Genomic DNA, 18,995 nt, shown 5'->3' with positions numbered 1-18,995 from the left:
GGCCTTCCTTGTTCCTCAATCCTGGTTCATCCTTAAGGTCAGTTCCACCCCCCAGGCCCTACTTCCTTAGCTTTTGGGGGGGAAAATTGTGTTTTGGTATTTGTTGTCAAGCAGATGGTCTCTTTCTCGAGAGGCAGAAGCCATGGGGTTTTCCAGGGAGTCGGTGATAATCGAAGTGACAGCTGGAGAGCCAAAGGAGGAAAGTCACAGCTAAGCTGACCACCACCTCCCCCCTCACCTCGTTTCTGTGACCGTCTTGTCCAGTCCTTTCCCGTATGGCCGTGGGTCCGAGCCTCCAGCACTGGGGCTTATGCCCTAAACTGGGTTCTTTCCCTTGAGGTACAAGTTGATCGTCTTGTACGCAGAGGTCTTGCCCACAGCCACCCTATCTTGGGGTCACAGTCTTTTCCGTGGGAATCCTGAATGTGGCCTATATGCGGCGAATACATTTGTCTCTACAACAATCCCATAACTTGGAGGGAAGTCGACAGAGAGGAGGGGCTATGTCAGCCCGCAGGAGTCTTTTTCTTTGTTTGTGTTTGTTGATTTTTGAGAGAGTGAGGGGGGGGAGGAGCAAAGAGAGAGAGAGATACAGAATCCGAAGCAGGCTCCAGGCTTTGGGCTGTCAGCACAGGGCCTGACATGGGGCTTGAACCCACCAACTGTGAGATCATGACCTGAGCCGAAGTCGGACGCCCAACCGACTGAGCCACCCGGGCGCCCCATCGGCCCGCAGGAGTCTTGTCTGGACAACGAGACTGGAAGACGACCCATCTTCCCCCGAAACTGTGTGCCCCAAGGACCGGGTTCCGGAGCCCATCTACCTGCAGGACTGACGTCGTCGCCCTTTGAACCGCAAAGCTGGGGCTTCCCCAAAAGACGGTGGTGCAGGCAGCTGGTTCTGGGAAGCGAGAGGCAGGTGGGGCCTCATTTGAGGTGTGTTAGCAGCAGATGCTGTGGGGGGGGGGGGGGGGGAGGGAATGATCCTTGTTGTCGTGTGTCTGGCTCATGTTTAAATAGCATCGCCTTTTCCCCGGCTCCGTGTTGATCCGGCTTTGAGGGCAAAGCGGAGGAACCTGTTTCTGCTGGCCACATGGCAGGTGACAGGGGCTCAGGGCGTTTGGCTCCTGAGCAGTCTGACAGTGACAAGGCCAAGGGAGTAATGAATCACCTGTGGGCTTCATCCCATGACATGTCCCCCATAAGTTTCTAGTGACCGCCCGCCTGCCTCCCCCTGCCGCGATGAGCGGCTGTCACGATGGGTCCGGGCTGTGAGCCTCAGGTCTTTGGGAACTGCCAGCTCCCGGAGCATTTGTCCTGCTGACAGCTGTATCCCAGCAGCTGACCCGGGGTGGCGAGCGACAGGCAGCACAGAGCAGTGAGCGGGAGGAGTCCCGCTCGGCCCTCTTCTAGTGGCTCCAGGCTGCCCCGTTTCTTTGGTCTTCCTAGGAAGGTTCCGGAAGAGACCTTCGCACCTTTGCTCCTATTTGTTTTTCCGTTTGGCGACTGATGGAGCCTTTTATGCCAGGACAGGAAAGCAGGGCTCTGGGCGGAGGAAGCTGCCAAGGGCAGGCGCTGGTCTGTGAGTGTGCGACTTTCTCCCATGGGGACACGGGGCCCCAGGCCTTCCCCCCTCCTGCTGCTTGGCCTGGGTCCTCCTCATATCGCCTAACAGCTGGTCGTTCCGCGTTGGGATTTGACAGTCAGTGGGTGAGCTGGAAGCCAGCTCTTCACCGTGTCCTTGTGGTGGCACGGTCAGCAGCAGAATGGTCCCCCAAGATGTCCACGTCCGAATCCTGGGAACCTCTGACTTGTTGGGTTGTGTGCAGTTAACTTTGCTCATCAGCTGCCCTTGCGATGGGGAGATTGTCCCGGATTATCCAGTGGGACCAGGGTCGTTGAAAGTGGAAGAAGGGGGCAGAGTCAGTTTCAGAGCCAAGCGACACGGGGAAGACTTGAACGGCCACGGCCGGCTTTGGAGGCAGAGGAAGGGCCACCATCCAAGGGGCGCGGGTGGGTTCCAGGGGCTGGAAAAGGCCGGGAAACGGAGTCTCTGTCGGCTCCAGAAGGAGCGCAGCCCTGTCCGCACCTTGATTGAACCGGAGAGCCCAGGGTCGCACCTGGCCTCCAGAACTGGGAGCTAATGTATCCGTGTTGCTTTAAGCCTCTTCGTGTGCGGTGATTTGTTACAAAGGCCTTGGGGAACCAAGCGCCTGGGATGGAAGTGCTTTCTGAGGGAAGCAGGAGGGGTGATGATGGTGTCTTCTCTAAAGGGTGTCATTTCTTAACCTGCATTTTGCTCGTTTCTGGCTTTTTGGTGACTTTGCCTCTGTTTCTGTCCGGGAGCATTTTGCCTCAGGTATCAGTCACCGACTCATGGGGGACGAGTTTTGGGTAATGGATGTCTCCACTTTGCCCTGTAAACACTAGAGGAGAGCCACACGCCAGCACTGAGCTACAGAAGCCTCAGCCGCCCAGGGCCAGGCAGGCAGGGCAGGTGATCCCAGGAGGTCGGGACAGGTGCTCCCGGGGGGGACAGGGCAGATGCTCCCGGGGGTCGGGGTAGGTGCTCCTGGGGTGTGGGTTAGATGCTCCCAGGGGTCAGGGGAGGTGCTCCCAGGGGACAGGGCAGGTGCTCCTGGGGGGTGGGTTGGGTGCTCCCAGGGGTCAGGGCAAGTGCTCCCAGGGGACAGGGCAGGTGCTCCTGGGGGGTGGGATAGGTGCTCCTGGGGGTCGGGGTAGGTGCTTCCAGGAGGTCGGGACAGGTGCTCCCGGGGGGACAGGGCAGGTGCTCCCGAGGGTCAGGGTAGGTGCTCCTGGGGTGTGGAATAGGTGCTCCCGGGGGTCAGGGGAGGTGCTCCCAGGGGACAGGGGAGGTGCTCCCGGGGGTTGGGGTAGGTGCTCCTGGGGTGTGGGTTGGATGCTCCCAGGGGTCAGGGCAAGTGCTCCCAGGGGACAGGGCAGGTGCTCCCAGGGGACAGGGCAGGTGCTCCTGGGGTGTGGGTTAGGTGCTCCCAGGGGTCAAGGCAAGTGCTCCCAGGGGACAGGGTAGGTGCTCCTGGGGGGTGGAATAGGTGCTCCCGGGGGCCAGGGTAGGCGCTCCCAGGAGGTCGGGACAGATGCTCCCGGGGGGTCGGGGCAGGTGCTCCTGGGCGGGGGCGGAACAGGTGCTCTGGGGGTCAGGACAGGTGCTCCCCGAGGTGGGGGGTGGTTCTGGAACGCGTGTGGTTGCTGGAGGCCTGCCACTGCCCACTGGCCGCAACCCGGTGGCAGGGCCAGTTCCGACCAGACTGTGAGATAAACTCCTGCCCCGCCCACTCCCCACTCTCCAGCCACCTCAAAACCCCCCTCCTGCTGGCCGTTTCCCTTACCCTGCAGGCCACGCGCCACGGCGTGGGGGTGCCCAGCAGGGACCTTCTGCGGACAGAGCTCCGTGTTATGAGCATGTGTGTGGTTTGAGGGGAGGCCAAGTTGTTCTCTCCTTTCGAATTACACAATAGCCTATTTTGCACAAATCTGGCCCGACCTGGTCGGGCTCAGGGCAGCACAGAGCTCCGCTTGTAATCCCGCCTCAGTCAGATAGCTGAAAACCAGCAGTGGCATTTTTTACTTAATACCTTTTTAAAACATTACTCGTGTGTGTGTGTGTGTGTGTGTGTGTGTGTGTGCGCGCGCGCCCGCCTGCCCAAGCTGATGCTCATTCTGGCTTTTGGCCTTCCTCCCTCCCTGTCTGTGTTCCTTGTGCCAGCTGCCAGGTTGGCATTGCTATCTTTTCCATCAACAAAAGCAAAGCATTTGGGACTTTATTGAAGGTGGCATTCTGGAAGGCACATCAGTCACAAAAGGGGTTTTGCAGAGAGGCTTGGACTCAGGAACTTGTCATCTAAGATCGATAAGACGGATGCGAGCATAACCACTTTAAAGTAAAATTGTTAAGTGAACGCACTCTCGGGGAGTGACGTATCAGTCCAGGACCTTCCCTGAACGGCTTCTCCAGCCACCTTCGTCGCCCGGGATTTGGGGACAGGCTCTGTGCTGCTGGTCCACAGTGCTTGGAGCGTGTCGGCTGTTACTGTGATTTCCATCCCCTCGGAGTCCTTGCCACAGAAGAGTCAGGTGGCTGTTCCTGTAGAGGTTCCTCTCCGCTCCCTTTCGAGTGTTACCTGATTTTGTGTGGCTTAGGGTCTCTGCTTGTGTCATTTCCAGATTGTGCCCCTGCCCCCAACTCTGTATAGCCAGAACGAGTAGTCTGGCCCGGAGAAAGACCCGGACCCACGGAAGGTGACCTGGGTGTTCTCCCTGCTCAGAATTCTGTTCCCCGGGAAGCCTTTCTGGAGCACAGCTTTCTGGTCTATCAGGAGGGGCCGTTATCTTTGCTCCTCCCATCCCCATGGGACACCAGGTCCCTAAGGCCGTGGGCAGAGCTGCTCTGCAGGTCGTGAGCAAGAAGCATTCAAAGTCATGCATCTTTTGGATTCAAGGACACTAGGAGGATGCCCGTCAGGCTGTGGCACAGCCCTTGCCAGGCCCCGACGTCACTGCTGACAGCAGCCCCCAGCATGGGCACCCGAGCCCCTTCGTCACCTGCTGTCACCGGTCCCACCTCTAGCCCCCTGCCTGTTCCTTGCCTCCATCCACCAGAGTTCACCCTCCACCTGGCGGCTTTGGGCGCAGGCCCTGTGGCCTCCGCCCTCTTTTTTCATTATGATTAATAAATTTGACTGTTTACAGGGTTTTAGGTTCACATGCACAAAAAAGAGCCGCAAGTGAATAGAGTGTCCGTACGCCCCTCTCCAGTTTTCACTGTCATTACTAAATTTTATGTATTTATTTAAAGTGTTTATTTATTTATTTTTGAGAGAGAGAGAGAGAGAGAGAGAGAGAGCACGAGCAGGGGAGGGGCAGAGAGAGAGGGAGACACAGAATCGGAAGCAGGCTCCAGGCTCCGAGCTGTCGGCACAGAGCCCGACGTGGGGCTCGAACTCACGGACCGTGAGATCATGACCTGAGCTGAGGTCGGACACTTAACGGACTGAGCCATGCAGGTGCCTCTATTTATTTTTGAGAGAGAGAGAGAGAGAGAGAGAGAGAAAGAGAGAGAGTGAACAGAGGAGGGGCAGAGAGAGCCAGGTTGGGGAGACAGAGAGAGAGTTCCACGCAGGCTCTGCACTGTCAGCCCAGAGCCGGATTCGTGGCTCCATCCCGTGACCCTGGGATCCTCACCTGACCGAAAGAGCCACCCAGGTGTCCCTGTTTTTGTTTTTAAGATACGCACAGAAGATAGGAGAAAACACACAAATGTTTTTTGGGTCGTGTGATTTAAGGAACTTGTATCTTTATCCTTCTCTGAGCGTGTTTCCCAATTTAAAAAAAAAAAAAACCATTAAAAAATAGGCCAAGGATTCTCTTATAGTTGGCTAGAGAGCAGGGGCTGGGAACCAGGTTTAATTTTGATTAAACAGGCTCCCATAGGCACATATGCATTTAGAAAATAGGACTCTGTGAAGAGTAAATATTTGTGGCTAGTGTTTCACAGACACACCCCGGACACGCAGGCTTCTGCCGGACATTCTGGGCCGGAGCTGGGGTGGCTGGGGTGGAAGCCGCCCTCTGAGCACAGGGGACAAAGGTCTTAGGTTCCCTGCTCCCTGAGTGATTGGATGGGACCTGTTTTCTCCTCTGCAAAACCGCGCTTCCAGGAGGCGTGTCCCCCAGAGCCTCCAGTGAGCGACACACACCCACTTCGCATCTGCCGTGCGGGAAAGTGCCGTGTCGTGAGCACTTGTGTCCGGGAATCTTCCAGATCTTCCAGCATATTCTTTTGATTATCCTCCACGGTGGCAAACATCTTCACTTAGAGCTGGTTTGGTTTTCAGCATCAGCTGAGAGTTGTCTGCAGTCGGGTCTGGCAGTTAGAGGGATTAACCGAGGAGTAACATCTGAGGCCCCGGGGGAGCTGGGGCTCCAGCCTCGCCCACCCGGAGGCCGCGAGCCCCCGCAGCGTGGCTGGTCCTAAGGAGACGCGCTTAATGCAAAACACACACCGGACTGTGGAGGCTTAAAGAATGCAAAACAACTCATTTTTCTGCGTATTGATTACATATGCAGAACTCCTACTATTTGGGGAATAACGAGTTAAATGAAGGTATCTTGCCCAAACTAATCTTCCTCGTTTCTTTTTACTCTTTTTTTTTATGCTTATTTTTGAGAGCGAGAGACAGCGTGAGCAGGGAAGGGGCAGAGGGAGAGGGAGACACAGAATCCGAAGCAGGCTCCAGGCTCCGAGCGGTCAGCACAGAGCCCGACGCGGGGCTCGAACTCATGAACCGCGAGATCGTGACCTGAGCTGAAGTCGGATGCCCAACCCACTGAGCCACCCTGGCACCCCGGGTTTTACATTTTTAAATGGTTGGGAAAAAATTGAAAGAATTTTTTGTGACGTGTGGAGATTTGTCGAGCTTCAGGTGTGAGTGTCTATGAATCAGCTTTCGTTGGGTCACAGACACGCTGGCCGGTTTCTGTCTGCGGCCCCTTTCACACCGCAGGACCGGCTGCCCCCAGAGCCACAGCGATTACTGTCTGGCCTTCCTCAGAGCCGCCTGTCGCCCCCGGGGGCGAGGGGTCATGGAGAGTGTTGGCACGGGGGAGCCCGAGATGGGCTGAGTCCGGGAGAGCCGGGGGATTCGGGGGCCAGGTCCTGGCAAGAGCAGGGGGAGGTCCTTGGCTGGTGGCTGAGGAGGTGAGGGTCCCAGGACTGTGATTTTGGTGGCGATGCTGATGTTGGGAACCTCAGGGATTCGGGAGAAGGGACTGATGGATCTTTCTGGGCAAAGATCTGTGCAAGGGAGGGGTGGCTGCGGGTCTGGCAGGAAGCTGTTGGAAGAATCCTGTGCTTGGGAGAGTCAGTGCCCTTCTGGGGGAGACCTGAGAGCAGAATTGGGGGCACGGGCGGGGCCCTCAGAGAGTCAGAGGGACTGAGGACCCCGCCTTGAGCCTCCTGGCTCGGACAGCAAAGGGCGGCCCCCGAGACCACCCTCTGCCCCAAGAGCCCACGCAAACCTGGAAGCAGAGAGAGCTTCACCTAGGGGGCACCCTAAACCAGCTCTGGATCTGGGGAGAAGTGCACACAATGCAGGAAGTTCAGAGAACGATGGAACATACCCCGTTGATAATTCAAAAAAAATTGGTTTCTTGTGGTGCAGCGTACATGACGTGAAAATTTACCCTCTAACCTTTCCCAAGCGCACGGTCAGGTGGCGTTAGGCACATTCACGCTGCTGTCCCCACCGTCCGTCTCCAGGACATTTGCATCGTGCCAGACTGGACTCTCCCCAGTAGCACTGACTACCCGTCTCCCCCCCCTCCCCCCCCCGCAACTCTCTCTCTGCGAATCTGGAGACTCTGGGCACACTGTTTGTCCTTTGGGGCTGACCTGCCTCACTCAGCCCAGTGTCCTCAACGTCCATCCATGGGATCGTAGGTGTCAGAATTTCCTTCCTTTTTTTTTTTTAAGTTTAATTTGAGAGAGAGAGAGAGCGTGAGTTGGGGAGGGGAAGAGAGAGAGAGAGAGAGAGAGAGAGAGAGAGAGAGAGAGAATCCCAAGCAGGTTCAGGACTGTCAGCATGGAGCCGGACGCGGGGCTTGAACTCATGGACCGAGCGATCATGAGCTGAGCCGGATCCAAGAGTCGGGTGCTCAACCGCCTGAGCCCCCCAGGCGGCCCAGGATTTCCTTCCTTCTTAACGCTGGATGATGCCACTGCGTGGATGGACCACGTTTCATTTGTCCCTTCCCAGTGGATGATTTTACCATAGTAAAAGGCTTCCCGTGGCGGCTCCGTGGCAGCCCCCCCGCCCCCCGGGGAGCCGGCCTGCACGCTGCCCAGCGTGGCCTCGGTCCCGGACACCCACCATCTCCGACCAGGAGGCAGCATGGCTCTGCACGCGTGTCTCGTTTATGCGGGCGCGCTCATGCCCGTGGCTTGTTCCACGGCTCCGTCTGGTGGTCCGCGTTCGCAGTTCGGGTTTTAAGGACCCGTTCCCTTTGAATCACTCGCGCGTTGATAATCCGCGACAGTCGCTTTTTTAAGGCCCGATGGGAAGCGCCCGGTCAGTTCACACGGGCTGGTGCCCGGGCCCCTGATGGTTGGGCTTTCTGCACAGATAGAAACTGCTTCCGGCCCGTCTGCGGGGTGTTGGGCTTTCGTAGAATTTCTTGTTGTCCGCTCTTCACCGAGTGGGCGTAGAGCTCCTTCTGCCAGTGAACCTCTAGGAGTTCCGTGTTAGGTGCTGCACCGAATCTTTCATCTCTCATCTGGTTTTTTAAAGAACGAGTTGTAGGGAGACTCAGGTCCCGCAAACACGGCTCGTGACACCCTTCCCAGCCGGGATGAACCTTCGCTGTGCTGAGACATCCGGCTGGGCCTGGGGGCTGACGGGGTGCATGGGGGTGAAGCAGGCCGGGAAGGACGGGGTGGAGGAAGGACCTTCCCTGGGAAGCACCACGAGGGGTGAGAAGTTCAGGAGAGGAGGGCTCGTTGGCACACACACAGGGGTAAAGACTGAGCAAAGAGAAGTTGAACAGTTTTATGAGATCGCTGAGGGGAGGGGGGAGCAGAGCCCCTCTAGACGGGGCGGTTAGGCCCCGGGGGACGTTTTTGGTTGTCGTAGTGGGAAGGGGGCTGCTGGGGGCACCCGGTGGATGGAGGCCAGCATAGCCTCCACCACTAAGAAAGGCCCGAAAGTCTAGAACCAAGTGCGCCCTCCCCATGGCCTTGAGCTAGCGGGACGCTTTCCGGTAGCTAGTGAACCACCATTCATTTCGAGCCTGCTGGTGTGAGGCCTGTGACCTTGGCCTAATGCACTCTTCTGTGTCTTTGTCCCCCAGCCACGTCTGGACGAGCCCCGCCTGGGCCCAAGCGTACAGAGGATGGAAACACTCCCCCCGCCATGTCTCTGGGCCGTCTCCTTCGCCGGGCCTCCTCCAAAGCCTCGGACCTCCTGACCCTCACCCCAGGCAGCGGCGGTGGGCCCCCCTCCGTCCTGGATGGGGAGATCATCTACTCCAAGAACAATGTCTGTGTGCACCCACCAGAGGGGCTGCAGGGGCTGGGGGAGCACCACCCAGGTGAGCCCCAGGAAATGGGAGGACCTGGACCACAGACCTGGGGGAGGGGAGGGCCTGGGGAGGAGGGCTGGCTTTTGTTTTTTTTTTTTTTAGTGGTTTTTTTTATGTTTATTTTTTTTTCCAACGTTTATTTATTTATTTATTTTTTGGGGGACAGAGAGAGACAGAGCATGAACGGGGGAGGGGCAGAGAGAGAGGGAGACACAGAATCGGAAACAGGCGCCAGGCTCCGAGCCATCAGCCCAGAGCCCGACGCGGGGCTCGAACTCACGAAGTGCGAGATCGTGACCTGGCTGAAGTCGGACGCTTAACCGACTGCGCCACCCAGGCGCCCCTTTAATGTTTATTTTTGAGAGAGAGAGAGAGAGAGAGAGAGAGAGAGAGAGCGCAAGCTGGTGAAGGGCAGACAGAGAGGGAGACAAGAATCCGAGGCAGGCTCCAGGCTCTGAGCTGTTGGCACAGAGCCCGACACGGGGCTTGAACTCACGAACCGTGAGATCCTGATCTGAGCCGACGTCAGACGCTTAACCGACTGAGCCCCCCAGGCGCCCCTGCCTGCTTTTCCTTCTAAACTGACCAAGCCCCAGCTTTGGAAAGCTTTTGTGTCACTTCTCCATATGCCCTGATTTCCCCATCTTCCAACGGGCCGGCGACCTTTCGTACACATGGGGTGGGGGATGGGACGGTTTAAGGGGAATCAGCCTCAGAAGACATTAAGTCATTGCAGGGCTGCTGGGAGCAGGGAGCCCCGTCGGCCGGCAGGGAGGAGAGGGGGCGGTCCTCTTCTGGGGGGGCCCGCCAGTGCCCGCCGGCCCCCTCCGGGGTGCAGGTGGCAGGAGCATGGCCGTCACACTAAGCGCCAAGGCTTCGCCCCTCCGGCTGCCGGAAGGCTGGGCTGAGAACTGGCTGGAGGCTGGGCGGGCCTGGGAGTCTGGAGACGCGGAAATCACCAATTCTGTGATCTGTCCTCCGGCCGCACTGTTTCGAAACCAGGGAAGAAAGCTCTCCCCTGGGGTCTGCAGGAACCCTGCGTGATCCTGGGGCCGTGCCTGGGGACACGCCAGCGCTAGGGGCTCTCAGTAGCTCCTGGGGTGGGACACCTCTCCTGCTCTCCTTTGGCCAAGTCACAGAGAAAGAAACAGCCTACCTTTCCAGGGCTCACGTTGTATCCCGGGCCCTGCAGTGATGGCCGGCCGCCCTGCGCACTGAGGGGCCGCGGGTCACAGCAGGCAGACAGCGTCCACTGTTTCCAGGACGCGCAGCTGCCCGTGGGTGTCCTCCAGGCGGGGCCAGCGCAGGCTCTGGTCTCCCCTCATTCTTCCTGCGGCCTCCCCTGGCTGCTGAAGGATGCTCAGGGTCCCTAGTGCACCTGCTGCCTGGCTGCAGCCTGGGGACTTGCCTCCCCCGGTGCAGACAGAGGCCCTGTACCAGATGTCAAAACATCTAAAAGTTATAACTCACAGGTCTGAGCACGTTACTGTATGCAAATTATGTGTCCACAAAATACTGAATCGATCAGCTGCTCAAAATACAAGAAGGTTAGTTACGGTAATGAACTGTTTGGGGAAGTATTCCCTCCACCTGCCTTGGTAAGTCTGCCTTTAAGGTCATCCAGGTGGCTATGCACAGATTTGGAACCATCGGCCCCTATAGGTCCCAAGCAGGACAGCCGGCCTCCGGGCCAGCTCTCTCCTGCCCTGTAAGGGGCCTCGGCATGCACGTGTGGACACCCCAGCCCGTCTGCAGGCCCCACACCCGGCTCGGGATCAGGCCCTGGGAGCACAGGGATTCCTGGGGAGTTCCAAGGTCCTGTATCCCGGGAGTGTGCTCCAGCAGGGGGCGCGAGGCCATGGATGCCTGACCACAGGGCCAACCCCGAGGATTCGAGGGCAGGAGGCTGAGGTTCTAGGGCTGGGTCTGAGAGTGGTGGCAACTCTTCTGGTCTAAGTCACAAGGAACAGCACACGAAGCCTTTGGAGAGCTTCGTGGTGATCCTGTCGTGATGGGGGGCTGGGGGGCAGGGTCAGGGGCCTGGGGCTCCCTTTGTAATCCCCAAGCTGCAGGATCTGAGGGTGTGGAAACCCTGGGCCTCGCCTGCACCTTACCGTTATCACAACTGGCTCATAGCCCCTGAGTCTCCTGGAAACGGGACGGGGCCCTGAGACTCTTGTACCGGTTCTCAGAGCCCCGAGGGGCACGAGGCCCCAACTTCTGCAGAGACCAGGAGGCCTGGGTGCCTAGCACGATAGACGCAGGGATCAGGACGTCCTGAGATGGCAGGAAATGCCGCCTTCCCCCCAGACTGAGCGCTCAGGAGCCCAGAGAGCCCCCCACTCGCTGCCGCCTCGGAGGGGCACTGCTTTACTCTGTCCTTGTCAGCCGTCTGGTGCTTAACATCGAGGACGGCCCCTTCTTCCAAAAAGCTGCACGAAAGAAGAAATGCTGAGGCCACGAGTGACCGGAAAACGCTCAAACACCCCTCTTTGGACTTATTTTGTGCGAAACAGGAATAAAGTCGACAGCCTCCGTCCCTCCCAGCGGTGGTGAGGCCGGGCTCCTGGGCCCCTGGGCTCTCCCAGACCTGGGGAGAGTTCTGGGGCCGCCAGACCGTGGACAGGAGGGGGCTCTGAGCTGGAGGAGGGCTCCCCGTGCCTGGAAAAACGGCCACAGGCCCTGCGTGGGAGCCCGGTGCCCCGCCTCTGCTGAGTGGCGCTTAGAAAATGCCCACGGCGTTCATTGACCTCAAGGCCGACCGTGCTCCCCAGCTGTGCCGCGTGAGACCAGACGGAGGCGCCAGGCGCACCGCCGCCCCTAACCCGCCTGTCCTCCTGACCCTCCCAGGATACCTGTGCTTGTGCGTGGAGAAGGACGAGCTGCTGGGGAGCACCCTCATCCTCACGTGGGTCCCCAACTCTCGGATCCAGAGGCAGGACGAGGAGGCACTGCGTTACATCACCCCCGAGAGCTCCCCCGTGCGCAAGGCACCCCGCCCGCGGGGCCGGCGCGCCCAGAGCCTGGGGGCCCCCCGCCAGCCCTCCCCGACGGAGGCCAGGCCCGCCCTGATCCCCAGAGACGAGGACACCGCGGCGGTGGCTCAGAGCGTCCAGGACGCCGTGCACGTCAGCCCTTCCCCCCCTTCCGAGGACGGGGAGAGGCTGGCCCCGGGCTTGGGGACGGCCCTGCCACCAGCCCACAGCGACTCCGGGATCCTGTCGGCCGTCAGCTCGCAGGATGGGACCGAGGAGGGGCGGGAGCCGCGGCCTGAGGCCGGCGAGGAGGAGGGCTCCCTGGAGCTGTCCGCCGAGGGCGTGAGCAGGGACAGCTCCTTCGACTCGGATTCCGACGCCTTCTCTTCGCCCTTCTGCCTCTCGCCCATCAGCGCCGCCCTCGTGGACAGCGGCAGCTCCGTGTTCCTGGACAGCGAGAGCGGGTGAGTCCTGCGTCCGTCGGACCCCCAAGGCCCCACCGAGGCCTCCTGGGGAGCAGTCGCGTGTGTCACAGCTCTGCTCCCTGAGCGTGAGCACCGCGTGCGTCTCGCCCCGCCAGGGTCCCGCTCTCCCGGCGCCAGGGCCCCGGCACCCGCGTCCCGGCATTTGACGGTGCCCAAGGGGGTGGTGAAGGCGGCACGGTGCGGGGGAGGGTTCCACCTGCTCTCCCCGTCCCTTCCCCTCCGCGGCCTCACGTGGGATAAGCCGTCCCTGCTCCGTAACCCAGACTGGAGGCCACGGGGCCAGGCCCGGGGAACCTCGGGGGACAGTAGACTGTTGGCCGTCAGAAAGCATGCTCGGAGACTTCCCTGACTCCCGCAGCCCTTCCTACGCTCTGGTCCCTGCTCCCGTTTAGATTCCTAGGGAACCGCTGGCGACTGCTGTCATTTAGCCGGCACGCAATTATTGAGCTCAAGCTGTGAGCCCCGCACGTGCTGGGTGTGGGTGGTCCAGCATCGTCTGGGCACCGGGCACGTGTGCCCCCGATGACCCACGACCACCCCGAGCCCCGTGCGGTAGGTCCTAACATCACCGCCGTCTGCAGGGAGGGAGAGCGAGGCTCAGAGAGGTGAACTAGCTTGCCGGACGTCACAAAGCCAGCACGCTGGCCGAGCTGGGATTTGAATCCGGCTGGGTCTGCACCAGACCCGGAGCGCGTAAGGTCACGCGGGACGGACGTAGGCCGGGGCGCGGAGGAGAAGGAATTTGAGGGAAGGGATTTGAGACGGAATCTTTCCTGATGTTGTCCCCTCCATAAGGTGTGTTCTGTTAGAGCCCGGGGGGACCGATAACCTTTGTCTCAAGTGCTGCAGAGCAGAGAGCGTTTCAGGCGGAGCAGTCGGCTGGACCCGGTGAGGGTCACTGAGCTGTGTGTATTTCCCCCCAGGGAACCAGGCTGGGAATGAAACTCGAGCCTGGCTTCCCACCGCGGGGCTTGGTCAGAGCCCCCCCTGGTGGTGCCATCTGCCAGTGCAGCGATACCTGTGGGTGCCCAGCACCCCCAGGGCCAAGGAGGAGGGACAGGTGTCCAGCACCCCCAAGGCCCAGGTAGAGAGAGAGGGGAGACAGGTGTCCAGCACCTCCAGGGCTGAGGCGGAGGGAAAGGACGGACAGGTGTCCAGAAACCCCTGAATCTCAGTGGAGAGAAAGGAGGGACAGCCGTCCAGCAGCTCCAGGGTCCAGGCGGGGGGGACGGGTTTGGAGCTCCCACCTTTACTCTGAGCCAGGGGTGCCGGGCCTGGCCTGTGGCCTCATGGCTGAGGTCTTAGTGGCGGAACCCAAATCAGGGCCTGGAGTCCCGATCAGGCCTTGTAGGGCCCCTGATCACGTAAGGAGCTTGGATCTGGGAATTTGGGAAACCCGGTTGGCTTGAGCCTGGGAAACCTCCGTGTCTCCTTGGAGCTTCTGTCTCCTTGTTCCTAACGTGGGGGTAGTAACATCCATTCTGTGGTTACCCGGTGAATTCACTCCTGGTTTCCTCTTTCCCCTCCCTCCGCCTTGCTGCTTCCCTACCCTGGCTGCCCATGAGAATCCTTCGGGGCACCTTTTATATGCGCCTGATGCCCGGGCAGTTCCAGATGATTCTGGAGCAGTGATTCTCTCCTGGGGCCGGTTCTGCTGTAGGAGACATGTGGCAACATCAGGACACATTGTGGTCACAACTGAGGGTGGGCGTGTTTTTGGCATCTGGTGGGTGGAGGCCTGGAATGCTGTTCACTAAGTGCCCCAAAATGCTGGGGACACAGCCGCCCACGACACAGTGATCCTGCCCGAATGTCTCAGTGCCCAGGCTGAGCACCCTTCCCGGTGGCTCTGACCGCCCCCAGACGGCCAGGGAGGCCCAGAGGGGGGGGAAACTCTCTTGTTTTTCTAATTGTGGTAGAATAGACCTAGCATCAACTTTGCCACTGTGGCCGTTTAAAATCGTGCAGCTCCGTGGCATTTAGCGCATTCACGGTGTCGTCCACCGAAGACTGCTGTCTGGCCCCAAAATGTTTTCCTTGCCCCTGAAAGAAACTCCACACCCACTAAGCGGTCACTGGCCATTTTGCCCCTCCTCCAGCCATCACCCGTCTACCTTCTGTCTCTGCGGGTTTGTCCGTTCCGGACGTTTCGTATCAGTGGAACCGTACGGTCTGTGGCCTTTTGTGTCCGAGCATCGTGTCCGTGTCATTGCAGGTCATTGCTCGTTCCTGTTCGTGGCTGACTAATATTCCAGGCGATTCTGACTGCGGTCGGATAGGAGAGCCCCACCCTCAAGGGAAAGCAGGGGGGTGGGGGTGGGGTGCAGGGGAGTTGGCCACCGTGTGAGGAGGTCTTCTTGTAATAAGGCTTTAGGGGCCGTATTTTTGCTTTCCGGCCCCCAGCCCCACCCAGGTCAGCTTAGGGTCTTCTGTGCTTAGAGCTGCTTCAGAGACGGCGGGCTGATCTCTGGGTGTGTGCAGGGGCCGTGGTGTGGTCAGGGGGTGCCTCCTCCACCAGGGAGCCCTGGAAATCCGTAACGCTTGCTCCTCTGGCCCGAATCAGTCCGGTTAGGCTGAGGCTTTGTGCTGTGACGGGACCCACACGGACAGCATCCCTCCCTGCCTCCTGGCCTGGAGCGTGTGCGTCTCCCGGGGCTGACGGGGAAACAGCCTGTGTCCCAGGCGCGACCTAATAGGTGTTCTCGACCCAGCCGTGCGTGACAGGTCGTCGGGAGCTTAACAAAGCGGATGTGCATTGCGGAAGACGCTGGGGGCAGGCCCTGGAATCTGCATTTTTCATAGGCGGACGGGAGCCAGATCTGGGCACTGGGCCGGACCCTGCAGTACACGTTTGCTTCTTTCCTCTCTGAGCCACGTGTGCGATCCTCGTCTCCCCCACCGCATGGGGGACCCCCGGAAACAAAGATGGTGTTCCTCGGCTCCCTCCCCCTCCCCCGCCCCGAAGTCTTGGATGGGCTGGAAATCCTGGACTAAACGGTCGGCTCTATTGGACGTTGTGGAACCCACCTGGCCGCAAGGGAGGGCAGCGTTGGGCTGCCTTGAAAAGGCCTGATGCCCAGGGGCTGCCCAGACCAACTAAGCCAGCACTGCTGGGAGTGGGGCCCAGGCGTGGGCAGTGTTCGAATCCCCCAGGGAGCTCCAGTGTGCAGCCTGGTTGAGAACCACAGCTCTGAAGGGGACGGCGGGAACAGGGGCGTGGTCCTTGTGCCTTGGACAGGGGGGCGTCTGAGCTGAGGTCCGGAGTGCCCGCACTGGTTGGAGCGGACACCGCGCAGCGGGGCTTGGCTTCGAGGACTGCAGTGCGCCCATAGCCCCTCCTGGAACCAAGGCTGCTAACTTAACTGGAACTGGGTCCCCAGGAGGGGTGCAGGCACGCTGGCTCGCGGGGTCCCTCTAGTGGCAGAACCGGAGAACTACATGCGGAGGCTGTGCGTCTGGCTGGGGGAGAACCAGGAGAGTAGCTCCTGTCTCTGAAATCAAATGTCTTCTAGGATTCTTCTTCTTCTTCTTCTTCTTCTTCTTCTTCTTCTTCTTCTTCTTCTTTTTTGATGTTTTTATTTATTTTTGAGACAGAGAGAAAAGCACGAGCTGGGGACGGGCGGAGAGAGAGGGAGACAGGAACCACAGCGGGCTCCGCGCTGACAGCAGAGAGCCCGACGCGGGGCTCGAACTCACAAGCTGTGAGATCACGACCTGAGCCGAAGTCAGATGCTTAGCGGACTGAGCCACCCCGGCGCCCCTTCTGGGGCGCGTTCTAAGAAGTGATCTGAATTACAGGAATAAAACACATTTGCACGGAGATGTTCATCACAGTACTTTTTATAATGGAGAAAAGGGGGAAAGAATTTAAACCTCCAACAGCCGAGAACGATAAGTCAAGTCTGGTTCACCCTACTAGACAAAGGAGGTTTATCTGGGGTCAGGGAGCGCCCTGAAATCTTAGGCCACTCTTTGTATGTGTGCTCACGGGAGTACATTTTTCTGAGGAGGGGGCTCCGCCCGGCTTCTGGAAGTGTCTGTGGCTCCCAAATGTTTAGAACCTCGGTGCCACCAGATGGGAGAATATGCGTGTAGAAAGGCTGGGCCGCAGCGTGCAGATTCACAGTGTATCAAAACCCAGGCAGGTGGCACATGTCGTGCACGTTTTGACCAAAGACTACGGAAAGGCCCTGCTGCGTGGGGGAGACCATCCGGAGCAGGGACGCCCCCTAGAACTTCCTGCCACGCCAGACGTCGTCCAGACCGGTGCCGTCCGATGTAGTAGCCACTGGCTTCACGCGGCTGAGGAGCTCTTGCAATGTGGCTGGCGCGGGGCGCCTGGGTGGCTCGGTGGGTTAAGCGTCTGACTTCGGCTCAAATCATGATCTCGCGGTTTGTGGGTTCAAGCCCCACGTCAGGCTCTGTGCCGACGGCTTGGAGCCTGGAGCCTGCTTCCGACTCTATGTCTCCCTCTCTCTCTGCCCCTCCCCTGCTCACTCTCTGTCCCTCTCTCCCAAAAATAAATAAACAATAAAAAATTAAAAAAAAAAAAGAAATATGGCTGGTCTGACTTAAGGTACTGTGTTTTTTCAATTTTATGTGATATTGACTGATACAAATTTAAGCAGCGTGGCGTGGCCACCGGGTTGAGAGGAGGATGTGCCGATGTGTTAAGATCCTGGTGATCGTGAGTAATGTTTTACTTTTCTCAGTTTTCAAAAATGTTGTTCTGTGATTCTGTTCATTTTGTGATCAAAACAAAACAAAGCAAAACAGGTTTTAGAAACAGAGAGCCAGTTAAATTCCTGCCCGGCTCAGACTGGCTCACCCTGGCCTGGCCTGTAGGCTTGTTAACCAAAAGGCCCTCTAGGGTTCTCAGTAACTGCGGTCCTGCCAGCAAGACTGACGCTAATGACCTGCCACCCGGTCCCCAGAGCTGTGCCCCCGTCCCCGGGGAACCGCTGCTGCATCCGCTCTCGGTGGATTCGCTTGTCGTTCTTGGTGCGTGTTCCTCGCGTGGCCGTCCCAAGTGAAGGGTGGTGTGCGGAGTTACAGAGACCCTCACCACGCGGGGACTCTCATGGAGGCTTCCTTGGCGCAGTGGTCCAGCTAGCTCAGACAGGGGTCTAGGTGAGCCGGGCACAGGCCCCGGGGGAGCATGGGCTGGTGAGAGCTGGGCCCACCTACACTCATGGTCGGGTACTTGGATGCCCACGTACCTCCAGCCTTTCCTCTTCCTCCTCCCCATGCACACCACCAGCGGCCCGGAGCAGGCCCGCCGGAGCTGGAATGTTCTCTCCTTTGCGCCGAAACCCCAGCCAGCCTGCGGGCAGGGAAGATCTTCTTCCCTGAGGCCCTGCCGCTGCCTGTGCGCCTTGTTCAAGCTGCACCTGAAATCCGCTGCCTCGCGCGTTTGCTTTCTCTCGAGTCCCACCGGTCTGTCTTACCAGCGCCGTCCATCAGAACGTTCTGCAGCGGTGGATGCCGTCCAGGCGGCGGTTATTGGCCACGTGTGGCTATCGAGCCCTGGAAATGTGCCTCTTGGGACTGAGCCCAAGAGATTTTTAATGTTTGTCCTCGACGGATTTGAATTTTGATAGCCCCATGCGGCAAGCAGCCTCCATGCCAGGCCGTGCGCGTCCGCAGGAGACCGTCCTCTTGGGGACGATGAGGGCGGCACGGAGGGTTCTCCAGGTTCTCCGTTGAAAAGAAAAAAGGGGTAAAATCCCAAGTGGCCAGGTGCCCCCTCCCTCATGGCTGATTTCCCGGGGGTGGCCAGAGAGTTCGGGTGACCCCGAAGCCACAGGCAGAAGCCGCAAGGAGGGATGTCACCGGCTCCAGCCAGCCGTCCCCGCAGGGCATGAGGCGGAAATAAATGGTATCTTAAGTGCTTTTTGCCTTTAGGAGGAAAAGGCTGCATGACACCAGGGTATCAGCCGTAAAGGCTGAATTATTTATCGCTATCGTCGTCGTTGGTGTAACTGGCCCCGCGCTCAGGGGACAGAAAGGAGGCGAGAACCCCAGTCTCTGAGATGGATGCAGAACTGGTGGCCTCAGGGGCCCAGGACTGAGCACTGGGGGTGTCACTGCCAGGGTGCTGCCAGGGGGGCCCTGGGGGTGCCGTCCAGGGTCACCCTAAGCCAGCCAAGGGCGGCAGGTGGTGTGAGACCTCAGTTCTCTCGCTTCTGGTGGGTTTCACACATAGCCTCTCCTGTTCTGCAGGGCCCGTGCAGGGGAGGGGGCGGGAAGGACGTGACCCTGAGTGGACGGGGGGGGGGGGGGGCGGGGGTCAGGGGGACTGAGGAGCCTCCAGGCGAGGGGACAGCGTGGCTCTGTTGCCGAGGGATGTCGCGGGAGGCCGCTCCAGCCCCAGCAGGACGAGGTGGGGGTGGGGAGGGCCTGGGGGGCCGCCACCACC

At 59.4% G+C, this 18,995-nt stretch overlaps 1 protein-coding gene across 3 annotated transcripts in view; it reads left to right on the top strand.

Annotated features, from left to right (window-relative positions):
- TBC1D16 (TBC1 domain family member 16) overlaps positions 1-18,995 on the top strand; it is a 78,065-nt gene that overhangs the window by 4,663 nt on the left and 54,407 nt on the right. For all 3 annotated transcript variants that reach the window (XM_047832860.1, XM_047832858.1, XM_047832859.1), the window contains exons 2-3: positions 8,887-9,126; positions 11,968-12,556. In XM_047832860.1, the coding sequence (XP_047688816.1) occupies positions 8,949-9,126; positions 11,968-12,556 (767 nt within the window). In that variant the 5' untranslated portion in view covers positions 8,887-8,948. The remainder of the gene's footprint in view (positions 1-8,886; positions 9,127-11,967; positions 12,557-18,995) is intronic.

This window comes from Prionailurus viverrinus, chromosome E1 (assembly GCF_022837055.1).
Source record: "Prionailurus viverrinus isolate Anna chromosome E1, UM_Priviv_1.0, whole genome shotgun sequence".
NCBI classification, from domain to species: domain Eukaryota; kingdom Metazoa; phylum Chordata; class Mammalia; order Carnivora; family Felidae; genus Prionailurus; species Prionailurus viverrinus.
Note: the sequence above shows the minus strand (reverse complement) of the source record. Positions and strands in the feature narration are given on the sequence as shown.